At 45.7% G+C, this 16,821-nt stretch overlaps 1 protein-coding gene across 3 annotated transcripts in view; it reads left to right on the forward strand.

Moving 5' to 3' along the window:
* LOC131944555 (uncharacterized) overlaps positions 1-16,821 on the forward strand; it is a 76,809-nt gene that overhangs the window by 15,198 nt on the left and 44,790 nt on the right. For all 3 annotated transcript variants that reach the window (XM_059305240.1, XM_059305241.1, XM_059305243.1), the window contains 4 exons: positions 12,531-12,843; positions 13,053-13,184; positions 13,387-13,530; positions 13,608-13,704. In XM_059305240.1, coding sequence (XP_059161223.1) covers positions 12,531-12,843; positions 13,053-13,184; positions 13,387-13,530; positions 13,608-13,704 — 686 coding nt within the window. The remainder of the gene's footprint in view (positions 1-12,530; positions 12,844-13,052; positions 13,185-13,386; positions 13,531-13,607; positions 13,705-16,821) is intronic.

Consider the following 16,821-nt stretch of genomic DNA (forward strand, 5'->3'; position numbering starts at 1 on the left):
GCACATCACGCTGATATCATCATCTGGTCTTTAAACCTAAGATCTAAAACATCATCTGGTAGATGACAACATCATCTGATAGATCAGAACATCACCTGGTAGATCAGAACATCATCTGGTAGATCACAACATCATCTGTTAGATCAGAACATCATCTGATAGATCACAACATCATCTGGTAGATCCCAACATCATCTGGTAGATCACAACATCATCTGTTAGATCAGAACATCATCTGATAGATCACAACATCATCTGGTAGATCAGAACATCATCTGATAGATCACAACATCATCTGGTAGATCACAACATCATCTGGTAGATCACATCATCTGGTAGATCACAACATCATCTGGTAGATCACAACATCATCTGGTAGATCACAACATCATCTGGTAGATCAGAACATCATCTGGTAGATCAAAACATATCTGTCTGGTAGATCACAACATCATCTGGTAGATCAAAACATCATCTGGTAGATCACAACATCATCAGGTAGATCAGAACATCATCTGGTAGATCACAACATCATCTGTTAGATCAGAACATCATCTGATAGATCACAACATCATCTGGTAGATCACAACATCATCTGGTAGATCACAACATCATCTGGTAGATCACAACATCATCTGGTAGATCACAACATCATCTGGTAGATCACATCATCTGGTAGATCACAACATCATCTGGTAGATCACAACATCATCTGGTAGATCACAACATCATCTGGTAGATCAGAACATCATCTGGTAGATCAAAACATCATCTGTCTGGTAGATCACAACATCATCTGGTAGATCAAAACATCATCTGGTAGATCACAACATCATCAGGTAGATCAGAACATCATCTGGTAGATCACAACATCATCTGTTAGATCAGAACATCATCTGATAGATCACAACATCATCTGGTAGATCACAACATCATCTGGTAGATCACAACATCATCTGGTAGATCACAACATCATCTGGTAGATCACAACATCATCTGTTAGATCAGAACATCATCTGGTAGATCACAACATCATCTGTCTGAGAGATCACAACATCATCTGGTAGATCAAAACATCATCTGGTAGATCACAACATCATCAGGTAGATCAGAACATCATCTGGTAGATCACAACATCATCTGTTAGATCAGAACATCATCTGATAGATCACAATATTATCTGGTAGATCACAACATCATCTGTTAGATCAGAACATCATCTGGTAGATTACAACATCATCTGTCTGAGAGATCACAACATCATCTGGTAGATCACAACATCATCTGGTAGATCACAACATCATCTGGTAGATCACAACATCTAAGATACTGGGCTAAAAGCCAAGATTGTGGACAGACTTGAAATGTTTGAGGGGGGAGGGGGGTTGTATAAATCAATGTTCCAGCTTGTCTGTTCAACAGGGCACCATCCACCCCTCTGCTCTCCCCCCCCCCCCCCCTCCTGTCCGTCGTCTGCTATTGACTGACTCTCAAGGAAATGATTTTATTTTCTTTGATTTGAAAATGACATTGGGCTTAATAAATCCCATGTCATTGGCTTGGCTACAGAATCCATCTCTATATCCACCTCAACATATAGCCCTACATCAACCAACACATCGGCATTCACATCAACTCAATATCAACTTCAACATCTGCATAAACGTCAACCCCAACCCCAGCCTTAATCTTAATCCTAACATTTACATCCACCCCTACATCCACCCCTACATCCACCGCTACATCCACCCCTACATCCACCGCTACATCCACCCCTACATTCACCGCTACATCCACCGCTACATCCACCCCTACATCCACCCCTACATCCACCCCTACATCCACCCCTACATCCACCGCTACATCCACCGCTACATCCACCTCTACATCCACCTCTACATCCACCTCTACATCCACCTCTACATCCACCTCTACATCCACCTCTACATCCACCGCTACATCCACCCCTACATCCACCCCTACATCCACCGCTACATCCACCCCTACATCCACCGCTACATCCACCCCTACATCCACCGCTACATCCACCTCTACATCCACCTCTACATCCACCCCTACATCCACCGCTACATCCACCTCTACATCCACCTCTACATCCACCCCTACATCCACCCCTACATCCACCCCTACATCTACCTCTACATCCACCCCTACATCCACACCTTCATACATCTTATTGTGCACATCTACCAAGTTGTCGTAGATCTTATGTTAAGTTGGGACAATTATTAGTACGGGAGTTGACGTTTTTGTGTGTGTAGGGTTCACGGGCTGTGATGTATAGGGTTCACGTGATTTGTAGGGTTCACGTGATGTGATGTGTACGGTTCACTGGCTGTGACGTGTAGGGTTCACGTGATGTGATGTGTAGGGTTCACGTGCTGTGACGTGTAGGGTTCACGTGATGTGATGTGTAGGGTTCACGTGCTGTGATGTATAGGGTTCACGGGCTGTGACGTGTAGGGTTCACACAGTGTGAGTTGACACGTGTGTGTTCTGAAAAGAGTGAAAAAACAGGTAACGTGAACGATGTGACGTGACGTGACGTGACCTACATGACGTGATCTAACGTGAAATCGACTTGGTGTTTTCACCAACAGCCTCGGGGCTGTTGTCAGTTCAAGGAAAAAATTTCAATCGATTTTCGTGAGGAAAAAATTCCATCTGGCGTGACCTGAGTTCCTCCATTGTTTACCTGGTGGTCTGTCTGTGTCTGTCTGTCTGTCTGTGTCTGTGTCTGTCTGTCTATCTGTCTGCCTGTCTGTCTGTCTGTCTGTGTCAGTCTGTCTGTGTCTCTGTGTCTGTCTGTCTGTCTGTCTGTGTCTGTTTGTGTCTGTCTGTCTGTGTCTGTGTCTGTATCTGTGTCTGTCTGTCTGTGTCTGTCTGTGTCTGTCTGTCTGTCCTTTTAGCGGTTACTCTCTTCGTGTGTGTCTGTCTGATGTTTCTGTATGTCAGCTGTCCTACCCGTAAATCTGTCTTGTGCGTCAGACCAGCATTATTCTCAAAACTCCAAATAACAAACATGCATATTTTGAATTAGTTTAGGTATGTCTGTCTATTTATTGTCTGTTTCGTTATATCTGTCTGTCTGACCCTTTCCGCTGTCTGTATAGAGTCTAGATCATACCGCACGTTAGTCTGCTTTCAATGTCTGCCTATTGGGCCCTCCTCTCAGTTCTTAATGCCGCCTCAACAACCCATTGAACGGAATCGATCGTGATCGCTATGGACATCAGATTAGAGACGGTAGACGGACACACGGACAGACGGGCAGACAAATGGAATGGCGGACAGATATAGAAAAAGGTAAACAGACAACGATACTTGTCGGGACTAGACTAGAGATGTGGGGGTTGGGGGTGGAGGGTTGGGGAGTATAGGAACCCTCACACACCCAGCCCCACCATCACACACCCACACCATCGCCACCCCTTCACTTATACACACTATCGTGTGTTGTGAAGTGTGTAGTGTGTGGTGTGAGGTGTGTGTTGTGTTGGTGTGGTGTGAGGTGTTTGTTGTGTGGTGTGTAGTGTGTGGTGTGTAGTGTGTGGTGTGTAGTGTGTGTTGTGTGGTTTGTAGTGTGTAGTGTGTAGTCATGATCTTGTTGTGTGTTGTGTGTAGATTGTTGTGTGTAGTGTGTAGTGTGTAGTGTGTAGTGTGTGGTTTGTGTTGTGTGGTGTGGTGTGTAGTATGTGGTGTGTAGTGTGTGGTGTGTAGTGTGTGGTGTGAGGTGTGTGTTGTGTGGTGTGTAGTATATGGTGTGTGTTGTGTGATTGTAGAGTGTGTTGTGAAGTGTGTAGTTTGTGGTGTGTAGTGTGTGTTGTGTGGTTTGTAGTGTGTAGTCATGATATTATTGTGTGTGTTGTGTAGTGTGTGGTGTGAGGTGTGTGTTGTGTGTTGTGTGGTGTGGTGTGTAGTGTGTGGTGTGTAGTGTGATGTGTGTAGTGTGTAGTGTGAGGTGTGTGTTGTTCGGTGTGTAGTGTGTGGTGTGTAGTGTGTGGTGTGTGGTGTGTAGTGTGTGGTGTGTAGTGTGTGGTGTGTGGTGTGTAGTGTGTGGTGTGTAGTGTGTGGTGTGTAGTGTGTAGTGTGTGGTGTGTAGTGTGTGGTGTGTAGTGTGAGGTGTGAGGTGTGTGGTTTGTGGTGTGTATTACCTGAAGGTGGGTCGATAAGACTCACATCACGTGACAGATATTGTACAATCACGTGATTGATCCTGTCATGTGACAGCGTAGTTATCTTGAGGGGGGGGTGTGAGTAGGTAGGGGGGGGGGGCGGGCATTCTTCCATAGTTCCATATCTCCGTTCTATGAATTGTCGAGTGCCGTTTATCGATCGCAGAATGTTACGTAACGGTTCAATGTGGGGGACAAGTGTGTGTGTGTATGTGTGGCTGGTTAGAAACTAGTTAGTGGGGGGGGGGGAGGGTTTGAGTCCGGAAATGATTTGATCGGGATTAGGGTTAGAAAAGTTTCAAGGTCATTATGCGAGCCAACATCTGATCAGATTAAATGGGTTTTTTAAATCGGACAATAGGCAGACATTACAAGACTAATCAGACATGCCTTACTTAGATACAAAATCCATACAACTAGACCCAACTAGACACAACTAGACACTACATTCAACTAGACACAACATTCAACTAGACACAACATTCAACTAGACACAACATTCAACTAGACACAAATAGACACAACATTCAACTAGACACAACTAGACACAACATTAAACTAGACACAACTAGACACAACATTCAACTAGACACAACTAGACACAACTAGACACAACATACAACTAGACACAACATTTAACTAGACACAACATTCAACTAGACACAACATTCAACTAGACACAACATTCAACTAGACACAACATTTAACTAGACACAACTAGACACAACATTCAACTAGACACAACATTTAACTAGACACAACTAGACACAACATTCAACTAGACACAACATTCAACTAGACACAACATTTAACTAGACACAACTAGACACAACATTCAACTAGACACAACTAGACACAACATTCAACTAGACACAACTAGACACAACATTCAACTAGACACAACTAGACACAACATTCAACTAGACACAACTAGACACAACATTCAACTAGACACAACTAGACACAACATTCAACTAGACACAACTAGACACAACTAGACACAACATTTAACTAGACACAACATTCAACTAGACACAATTAGACACAACATTCAACTAGACACAACTAGACACAACATTCAACTAGACACAACTAGACACAACATTCAACTAGACACAACATTTAACTAGACACAACATTCAACTAGACACAACTAGACACAACATTCAACTAGACACAACTAGACACAACATTAAACTAGACACAACTAGACACAACATACAACTAGACACAACATTTAACTAGACACAACATTCAACTAGACACAACTAGACACAACATTTAACTAGACACAACATTCAACTAGACACAACTAGACACAACATTCAACTAGACACAGCTAGACACAACTAGACACAACATTCAACTAGACACAACATTCAACTAGACACAACATTCAACTAGACACAACTAGACACAACGAGACACAACATTCAACTAGACACAACTAGACACAACATTAAACTAGACACAACTAGACACAACATACAACTAGACACAACATTTAACTAGACACAACATTCAACTAGACACAACTAGACACAACATTCAACTAGACACAACTAGACACAACATTAAACTAGACACAACTAGACACAACATACAACTAGACACAACATTTAACTAGACACAACATTCAACTAGACACAACTAGACACAACATTAAACTAGACACAACTAGACACAACATACAACTAGACACAACATTCAACTAGACACAACTAGACACAACATTTAACTAGACACAACATACAACTAGACACAACGAGACACAACATTCAACTAGACACAACTAGACACAACATTAAACTAGACACAACTAGACACAACATACAACTAGACACAACATTTAACTAGACACAACATTCAACTAGACACAACTAGACACAACATTCAACTAGACACAACTAGACACAACATTCAACTAGACACAACTAGACACAACATTCAACTAGACACAACTAGACACAACTAGACACAACATTCAACTAGACACAACATTTAACTAGACACAACATTTAACTAGACACAACATTCAACTAGACACAACATTTAACTAGACACAACGAGACACAACGAGACACAACTAGACACAACTAGACACAACATTCAACTAGACACAACATTCAACTAGACACAACTAGACACAACTAGACACAACATTCAACTAGACACAACTAGACACAACATTCAACTAGACACAACATTCAACTAGACACAACTAGACACAACTAGACACAACATTCAACTAGACACAACATTCAACTAGACACAACATTCAACTAGACACAACTAGACACAACATTCAACTAGACACAACTAGACACAACATTCAACTAGACACAACTAGACACAACTAGACACAACATTCAACTAGACACAACATTCAACTAGACACAACTAGACACAACATTCAACTAGACACAACTAGACACAACATTCAACTAGACACAACATTCAACTAGACACAACATTCAACTAGACACAACATTTAACTAGACACAACATTCAACTAGACACAACTAGACACAACATTCAACTAGACACAACATTCAACTAGACACAACTAGACACAACATTCAACTAGACACAACTAGACACAACATTCAACTAGACACAACTAGACACAACTAGACACAATATTCAACTAGACACAACATTTAACTAGACACAACATTCAACTAGACACAACATTCAACTAGACACAACATTTAACTAGACACAACATTCAACTAGACACAACATTCAACTAGACACAACATTCAACTAGACACATCTAGACACAACATTCAACTAGACACAACTAGACACAACTAGACACAACTAGACACAACATTCAACTAGACACAACTAGACACAACATTCAACTAGACACAACGAGACACAACTAGACACAACTAGACACAACATTTAACTAGACACAACTAGACACAACTAGACACAACATTCAACTAGACACAACTAGACACAACATTCAACTAGACACAACGAGACACAACTAGACACAACTAGACACAACATTCAACTAGACATTAGAGTTCACCAAAACCTTCTTAAAGATTTTTCTAAAATAATTAGCAATGGGAAAGAAGGGAGAAATTTTTGACATTTTTTAGAGAAAAAAAGTTTGCCTCAAGAATTGATTTCTTGGTATTGCAAGAAAACAATTCAATGTAGGTAGGTAGCATGGTAGGTAGCATTGGTAGGTAGCAGGGTAGGTAGCTGGGTAGGTAGCACGGTAGGTAGCACGGTAGGTAGCAGGGTAGATAGCAGGTTAGGTAGCTGGGTAGGTAGCTGGGTAGGTAGCAGGTTAGGTAGCACGGTAGGTAGCTTGGTAGGTAGCTGTGTAGGTAGCACAGTAGGTAGCACGGTAGGTAGCACGGTAGGTAGCTGGGTAGGTAACACGGTAGGTAGCACGGTAGGTAGCTGGGTAGGTAGCTGGGTAGATAGCACGGTAGGTAGCACGGTAGGTAGCTGGGTAGGTAGCTGGGTAGGTAGCACGGTAGGTAGCACGGTAGGTAGCACGGTAGGTAGTACGGTAGGTAGCACGGTAGGTAGCTGGGTAGGTAGCTGGGTAGGTATCTGGGTAGATAGCAGGGTAGGTAGCAGGGTAGGTAGCTGGGTAGGTAGCACGGTAGGTAGCACGGTAGGTAGCAAGGTAGATAGCAGGGTAGGTAGCTGGGTGGGTAGCACGGTAGGTAGCACGGTAGGTAGCAAGGTAGATAGCTGGGTAGGTAGCTGGGTAGGTAGCTGGGTGGGTAGCACGGTAGGTAGCAGGTTAGGTAGCACGGTAGGTAGCAATGTAAGTAGCACGGTAAGTGGCAGGGTGGGTAGCACGGTAGGTAGCTGGGTAGGTAGCACGGTAGGTAGCTGGATAGGTAGCTGGGTAGGTAGCACTGTAGGTAGCACGGTAGGTAGCACGGTAGGTAGCATGGTAGGTAGTACGGTAGGTAGCACGGTAGGTAGCACGGTAGGTAGCTTGGTAGGTAGCTGGTTAGGTAGCACGGTAGGTAGCCCGGTAGGTAGCACGGTAGGTAGCTGGGTAGGTAGCTGGGTAGGTAGCTGGGTAGGTAGCACGGTAGGTAGCATGGTAGGTAGCACAGTAAGTAGCACCTTTATCGTGTTATCTCGTGAACTAGGCTGGTGCATTATGTGTAAGGTAAAAATCCGATTGAAACAGATGAACACTGGGTTAACAAACCAAAGGTAAACAGCCTTTTATAAACAATAGGCGAAAAATCAACTTTTTCAGTAAAAATAAACGGTTACAGTTAAAATTATCTTACAGTAAAATTTAACTTCACAGTAAAAATCAACTTTTACAGTAAAAATAAACGGTTACAGTAAATATTATCATTACAGTGAAAATCTACTTTTCCAGAAAAAAAATCTACTTTTACAGAAAAAAATCTACTTTTACAGTAAAAAAATTAACTTTACAGTAAAATTCTACTTTTACAGTAAAAAAAAACTTCACGGTAAAATTCTAAATACATACACTCACCAGCAGCCTCCCTCGTCTGATTAGTAAAGCCTGACTCCAATTCTGAGACCTTGACTCTACCACAGCTGACTCTCTGAGGCCTTGACTCTACCACAGCTGACTCTCTGAGACCTTGACCTTGACTCCCATAGCTAACTGATCTGACTGAAGTAGAGTTCGATGTCAACATTAAAACCAGCGACCTCGACACACTTTGTTTACACAGTACCTGACCATTAGGGCTGGTCACTCTACTGCGTTGGTGTGTGACGGTGTGTGTTGGTGTGTGTTGGTGTGTGTTGGTGTGTGTTGGTGTGTGTTGGTGTGTTGGTGTGTGACCCTTCTCTGGTGGCTCTAACATTAACAGAAAGTGTGTGAAGGTCAGGGATGGATGACCTCTAAAGACCAGCAGGATTTCCATACACCATGGGGGGGGGGGGGGGTAATATGCTTTAGCCCAGTCTGTTTGGGAATCACTGAAAAAATAATTACCAGAATACTTTTAAAAAATATCTCTACTCCTGTAAGCAGCAGCCCAAGGCTACACTTACAGGTGAGCTACATTCACCCGCCACTTCAGTCTTCACCCTAGCCCGACCCATCCCGGCCCACCCCTGCCCACCCCGGCTCACCCCGGCCCAGCCCGGCCCAACCCAAAGGCTAGGGTCAGGACTGTGGCTAGTGTATTGTTAGTTTGGGTTATGGCTAATGTTATGATGTGAGTTAGGGTTAGGCTGAGGTTTTGGTTGTGCTCTAGAATTAGAGTTTGGGCTAGGATTATCGGTAGGGTTAGGATTATCGTTAGGGTTGTGTGTGTGTGTGGGGGGGGGGGTGCATTTAATGTCAGTATGCTGGTCCATTCCCGTGTTGGGGGGGGGGGGTGCATTTAATGCCAGAATGCTGGTCCATTCCCGTGTTGGGGGGGTGCATTTAATGCCAGTATGCTCGTCCCTTCTCGTGTTGGGGGGGGGGGGGGGTGCATTTAATGCCAGAATGCTGGTCCCTTCTCGTGTTGGGGGGGGGGGGTGCATTTAATGTCAGTATGCTGGTCCATTCCCGTGTTGGGGGGGGGTGCATTTAATGTCAGTATGCTGGTCCATTCTCGTGTTGGGGGGGGGTGCATTTAATTTCAGTATGCTGGTCCATTCTCGTTTTTGGGGGGGGGGGGGTGCATTAAATGCCAGTATGCTAGTCCATTCTCGTGTTGGGGGGGGGGAGGGTGCATTTAATGCCAGTATGCTGGTCCATTCTCGTTTTTTGGGGGGGGGGGGGTGCATTAAATGCCAGTATGGTCCATTCTCGTGTTGCGGCCATCTTACAGACGGGAGTAAATAGGTCAGTTGAAAGACGGTCACAGACCGTAATGACGGGGTGGGGAATGACCGTAGGGAGAATGTCTGACCCGTGCCACCCCAACCCCAGGGTCCCAGAGAAGTATCTTGTGGGTGAGGGTTTAGGGAATACCCCCCCCCCCCCACAAACATACAAACACATTAATAGGTAAACCATTTAGTGTCAGTAAACATCAACCATAACACGGGAGGGGGAGGCGGAGTGGTGAGGGGGGGGGGGGGGGGCAGGGGACGTGGTCTAGCGATAGAGTGAGTGAGTGCTTGCTGTAACGCATCAAGTTCAAATCGAGACCAGTCATACTTTGCCCTTTCCTCGTGTGGTTGGTGTGGTGTACCTCGTGTGGGTGGTGTGGTGTACCTCGTGTGGCTGGTGTAGCTCGTGTGGGTGGTGTGGTGTACTTCGTGTGGTTGGTGTGGTGTACCTCGTGTGGGTGGTGTGGTGTACCTTATGTGGTTGGTGTGGTGTACCTCGTGTGGCTGGTGTACCTCGTGTGGCTGGTGTACCTCGTGTGGCTGGTGTACCTCGTGTGGGTGGTGTGGTGTACCTCGTGTGGGTGGTGTGGTGTACCTCGTGTGGCTGATGTGGTGTACAGCGTGTGGGTGGTGTTGTGTACCGCATGTGGTTGGTGTTGTGTACCTCGTGTGGGTGGTGTGGTGTACCTCGTGTGGGTGGTGTGGTGTACCTCGTGTGGGTGGTGTGGTGTACCTTGTGTGGGTGGTGTGGTGTACCTCGTGTGGGTGGTGTGGTGTACCTCATGTGGGTGGTGTGGTGTACCTCGTGTGGGTGGTGTGGTATACTCTAACCGTTAGTCTAGCCCCGAAGTTTTTAAAAGTTGATCAGATCGATGACATTATTCTGATTGATTCACCTCACGCAGAGTTGGTTCCTTACTCGTGTATCTGTAGCTGGTAGCCACACGTGTATGTAGCTGGTAGCCACACGTTATCTGTAGATGGTAGCCACACGTGTATGTAGCTGGTAGCCTCACGTTATCTGTAGCTGGTAGCCTTACGTTATCTGTAGCTTGTAGCCACACGTGTATGTAGCTGGTCGCCACACGTTATCTGTAGATGGTAGCCACACGTGTATGTAGCTGGTAGCCACACTTTATCTGTCGATGGTAGCCTCACGTTATCTGTAGCTGGTAGCCTCACGTTATCTGTAGCTTGTAGCCACACGTGTATGTAGCTGGTAGCCACACGTTATCTGTAGCTGGTAGCCACACGTTATCTGTAGCTGGTAGCCACACGTGTATGTAGCTGGTACCACACGTTATCTGTAGCTGGTAGCCACACGTTATCTGTAGATGGTAGCCACACGTTATCTGTAGCTGGTAGCCACACGTGTATGTAGCTGGTAGCCTCACATTATCTGTAGCTGGTAGCCACACGTTATCTGTAGCTGGTAGCCACACGTGTATGTAGCTGGTAGCCTCACGTTATCTGTAGCTGGTAGCCACACGTGTATGTAGCTGGTAGCCACACGTTATCTGTAGCTGGTAGCCACACGTGTATGTAGCTGGTAGCCTCACATTATATGTAGCTGGTAGCCTCACGTTATCTGTAGCTGGTAGCCACACGTGTATGTAGCTGGTAGCCACACGTGTATGTAGCTGGTAGCCACACGTTATCTGTAGCTGGTAGCCTCACGTTATCTGTAGCTGGTAGCCTCACGTTATCTGTAGTTGGTAGCTACACGTGTATGTAGCTGGTAGCCACACGTGTATGTAGCTGGTAGCCACACGTGTATGTAGCTGGTAGCCACACGTGTATGTAGCTGGTAGCCACACGTGTATGTAGCTGGTAGCCACACGTGTATGTAGCTGGTAGCCACACGTGTATGTAGCTGGTAGCCACACGTGTATGTAGCTTGTAGCCACACGTTATCTGTAGATGGTAGCCTCACGTTATCTGTAGCTGGTAGCCACACGTGTATGTAGCTGGTAGCCACAGGTAGCTTGACGAGTCACCACTACAAGAAAACATCCGGTGCCTTTGACGATGGGGATCTAACACGCAGAATGACAGAGAGACAATGCCAGATTTCTGACGTGGGGGTCTTGTATCGGCTATTGATCAGCTGTTTCCAATCAAACGACACATCGATTTCACCTCTCATCTCCCCCCCCCCCCCTGTGTCTCTTATCACCTCCCCACATCATTCACATGGCTACACACTTCTCCTCCATCCCACCACCTCCCACCACCTCCCACCATCCCCCACCACCTCCCACCATCCCCCACCACCTCCCACCACCTCCCACCATCCCCCACCACCTCCCACCATCCCCCACCACCTCCCACCATTCCCCACCATCTCCCACCACCCCCCCACCACCTCCCACCATTCCCCACCACCTCCCACCATTCCCCACCACCTCACACCATTCCCCACCACCTCCCACCATTCCCCACCACCTCCCACCATTCCCCACCACCTCCCACCATTCCCCACCACCTCCCATGACCACACATCACCTCCCACCCTCCCCTCCCCAGATGGCCAAGAGAACGCTGCTACGAGAAGACTTCCGTGGCTCAGACCGGACATTGGTCAGCAGCTCGCTGGACAGCAACACCAGCAGCCGCAGCAACGTCCACACCTTCGCCTCCTCCTCCTACTGCAGCAACACCGACATCCGGTGCGACGACCGGACGGACGATGAAGACGACGAGGACAAGCCCGAGGAGCTGGAGACAGACAAGGGCCGCTGGGAGAGGACGCTTCATTACGTCATCGTCGGCTTCGGTCTCGTCTTCGGCATCAGAAACATCCTCAAGTTTCCATCTCTAGCAGTGGAGCACGGTGGAGGTTAGTGGAAGGGTAGTGGCAGGGGTAGAGACAGGGTAGTGGCAGGGGTAGTGGCAGGGGTAGTGGTAGGGGTAGTGGTAGGGGTAGTGGCAGGGGTAGTGGTAGGGGTAGTGGCAGGGTAGTGGTATGCTGTTTGATGTTTGTTGTTGTATTTCTTATGTAACAAAAACATGTAATGATCAAGTTTAATATCACATTTTTTGCCACAGGGGCTTTTGTGTTTACATACATTTTCTTGACCTTCACCTGCGGTGTCCCCATTGTATACCTCGAGGTCAGCCTGGGGCAGTACGCCCGTGGAGGGGTCATTAAGGCATGGAGAATCATCCCCCTTACTAAAGGTAGCTGCCTTCACCCTAAGGTCATAAAGCCTGTCCTTAAGTTCTTATGTCCTATCGCCCTAAAGACTGTGCTTAAGTTCTTATGTCCTCTAGTCCTAAAGCCTGTCCTTAAGTTCTTATGTCCTCTAGTCCTAAAGCCTGTCCTTAAGTACTTATGTCCTGTAGTCCTAAAGCCTGTCCTGGTCCTAACCCTTGTCTGCAGGTATCGCCGTGTCTAGCCTGGCCTTGACCTTGGCCCGTCTGACCTACTCCAGCACCCCAGCGGCCTGGGCTGTCTACTACCTGTTCGCGGCCCTGTCCGGCAAACTGCCCTTCCGTCACCTTGACCTCAAAGGTCAGCACAAAGGTCAGTTGCTGTTCACATTCACGCTGCTGTTCTGTCTGTTAATGAGCTGTTGCTAATCAAAGTTTTTATCTCTCCAGATATGACGTCACTGGCCAACCTGACCACGAACGAAACCCGTCTGGACGAGGTGTTGATGCACCAGGCAGCCTTCAACAAATTTAATCAAACATTCTAGTCAGTTCCTTTTTACAAGCTATTATTAAGTTCGCAGCGTCTGTTTGTTTGTTTGTAGTGTGTGGGTTTGTGGCAAATCTTGTAACTCAATTTCGTCCCACTTCTAAAGCAGCTATTTCATTCAAATTATCCAAATACGTTCTACTTCAATGACAATACAAGTCTATCTATTTTTAAATGTAATTATATATTTAATTAGTCATTAAAAATTAAGTAAACGGTTTAAAATTAAAGAACTCAATAGATTTCTAAATTCAATAACAGAAGGGGAGATAAATAGCTAGACGCTATCACACCAACAGTCTGGTGAGCTGTTGTTCATGTCAAATACCTGTACAGGTAGTTGGTTGGTACAGGTACTTGGTTGGTACAGGTAGTTGGTAGGTACAGGTAGTTGGTAGGTACAGGTAGTTGGTTGGTACAGGTAGTTGGTTGGTACAGGTAGTTGGTTGGTACAGGTAGACTGTAGGTACAGGTAGTTGGTAGGTACAGGTAGTTGGTTGGTACAGGTAGTTGGTAGGTACAGGTAGTTGGTAGGTACAGGTAGTTGGTAGGTACAGGTAGTTGGTAGGTACAGGTAGTTGGTAGGTACATGTAGTTGGTAGGTACAGGTAGTTGGTAGGTACAGGTAGCTGGTAGGTACAGGTAGTTGGTAGGTACAGGTACAGGTAGTTGGTTGGTACAGGGAGTTGGTTGGTACAGGTAGTTGGTAGGTACAGGTAGTTGGTTGGTACAGGTAGTTGGTTGGTACAGGTAGTTGGTAGGTACAGGTAGTTGGTAGGTACAGGTAGTTGGTAGGTACAGGTAGTTGGTAGGTACAGGTAGTTGGTAGATTCAGTTAGTTGGTTGGTACAGGTAGTTGGTAGATACAGGTAGTTGGTAGGTACAGGTAGTTGGTTGGTACAGGTAGTTGGTTGGTACAGGTAGTTGGTTGGTACAGGTAGTTGGTTGGTAAAGGTAGTTGGTAGGTAATGGTACAGGTAGTTGGTAGGTACAGGTAGTTGGTAGGTACAGGTACAGGTAGTTGGTAGGTACAGGTAGTTGGTTGTACAGGTAGTTGGTTGGTACAGGTAGTTGGTAGGTACAGGTAGTTGGTAGGTACAGGTAGTTTGTTGGTACAGGTAGTTGGTAGGTACAGGTAGTTGGTAGGTACAGGTACAGGTAGTTGGTAAGTACAGGTACAGGTAGTTGGTAGGTACAGGTAGTTGGTTGGTACAGGTAGTTGGTAGGTACAGGTAGTTGGTAGGTACAGGTAGTTGGTAGGTACAGGTAGTTGACAGGTACAGGTAGTTGGTAGGTACAGGTAGTTGGTAGGTACAGGTAGTTGGTTGGTACAGGTAGTTGGTAGGTACAGGTAGTTGGTTGGTACAGGTAGTTGGTTGGTACAGGTAGTTGGTTGGTACAGGTAGTTGGTAGGTACAGGTAGTTGACAGGTACAGGTAGTTGGTAGGTACAGGTAGTTGGTTGGTACAGGTAGTTTGTAGGTACAGGTAGTTGGTTGGTACAGGTAGTTGGTAGGTACAGGTAGTTGGTTGGTACAGGTAGTTGGTTGGTACAGGTATTTGGTAGGTACAGGTAGTTGACAGGTACAGGTAGTTGGTTGGTACAGGTACAGGTAGTTGGTACAGGTAGTTGGTAGGTACAGGTAGTTGGTAGGTACAGGTAGTTGGTTGGTACAGGTAGTTGGTAGGTACAGGTAGTTGGTAGGTACAGGTACAGGTAGTTGGTTGGTACAGGTAGTTGGTTGGTACAGGTAGTTGGTTGGTACAGGTACAGGTAGTTGGTTGGTACAGGTAGTTGGTTGGTACAGGTAGTTGGTTGGTACAGGTAGACTGTAGGTACAGGTATTGTAAAAAAAATCTTATTGTGCCGTTAAATGAACGTGTTGAGAGATTTTCACCTGGATAATTAGTGACCTTGACATTTAGTGACCTTGACCTTCACATCTTCACACGCTTTTTGTGGTTTGAACTTGGTTGGACGTCTTATAGTGACGTCACTGCTAAGGATGTGGGTTCTGACCTTTGTGACGAGGGGGGGGGGGGTTGGAAAAAGTTTATGGATGGCTCATGTGGCTCATGTGGCTCATGTGGCTCATGTGGCTCATGTGGCTCATGTGGCTCATTGATGAGAGTTTTTGGGGGTGTCAGTAGTGTAGCGGCCCTAAATATTTGAAGTTCTCAAGACGTCAAATCTCAAGACGTCAAATCTCAAGACGTCAAATCACAAGACGTCAAATCACAAGACGTCAAATCACAAGACGTCAAATCTCAAGACGTCAAATCACAAGACGTCAAATCTCAAGACGTCAAATCTCAAGACGTCAAATCACAAGACGTCAAATCACAAGACGTCAAATCTCAAGACGTCAAATCACAAGACGTCAAATCTCAAGACGTCAAATCACAAGACGTCAAATCACAAGACGTCAAATCACAAGACGTCGAATCTCAAGACGTCAAATCACAAGACGTCAAATCACAAGACGTCAAATTTCAAGACGTCAAATCTCAAGAAGTCAAATCACAAGACGTCAAATATCAAGACGTCAAATCACAAGACGTCAAATCACAAGACGTCAAATCACAAGACGTCAAATCTCAAGACGTCAAATCACAAGACGTCAAATCACAAGACGTCAAATTTCAAGACGTCAAATCTCAAGAAGTCAAATCACAAGACGTCAAATCTCAAGACGTCAAATCTCAAGACGTCAAATTTCATGACGTCACCTAGCGAGTGGATTGTGAAATGGCATCGTGGATTATACCTGTGGGTTGGTTTGTATTGATTGCTTGACTAGATAGGGCGGGTGGGGGTAGGTGGGAGTGAAAGTGACGTAGGCTGGGCGGTGTATCTAAATTTAGCCCCACCTCTGTGTAAAGGTGGCGATTGTTGAATATTGACTTGGTCTATATTCTCTGAAGGTCAAGTCAAGACATTCTTGTTAGATAAAGATTTTAAAACAAGATTTTCATCTGGTCTAACACTGTCCGGCCACTCTTGAAAGTTTCTTCCAGACATCTCGTCGTGGAGTCCACCGAACAAAGTCGTCGTCCCCCCCCCCCCCCCCCCCCCCCACGGAACGAAATGAAATTTATATAGAAAACATATACT

Source organism: Physella acuta, unplaced genomic scaffold, assembly GCF_028476545.2.
Source record: "Physella acuta isolate Inbredline_101_S28 unplaced genomic scaffold, ASM2847654v3 ptg000497l, whole genome shotgun sequence".
Lineage (NCBI taxonomy): Eukaryota > Metazoa > Mollusca > Gastropoda > Physidae > Physella > Physella acuta.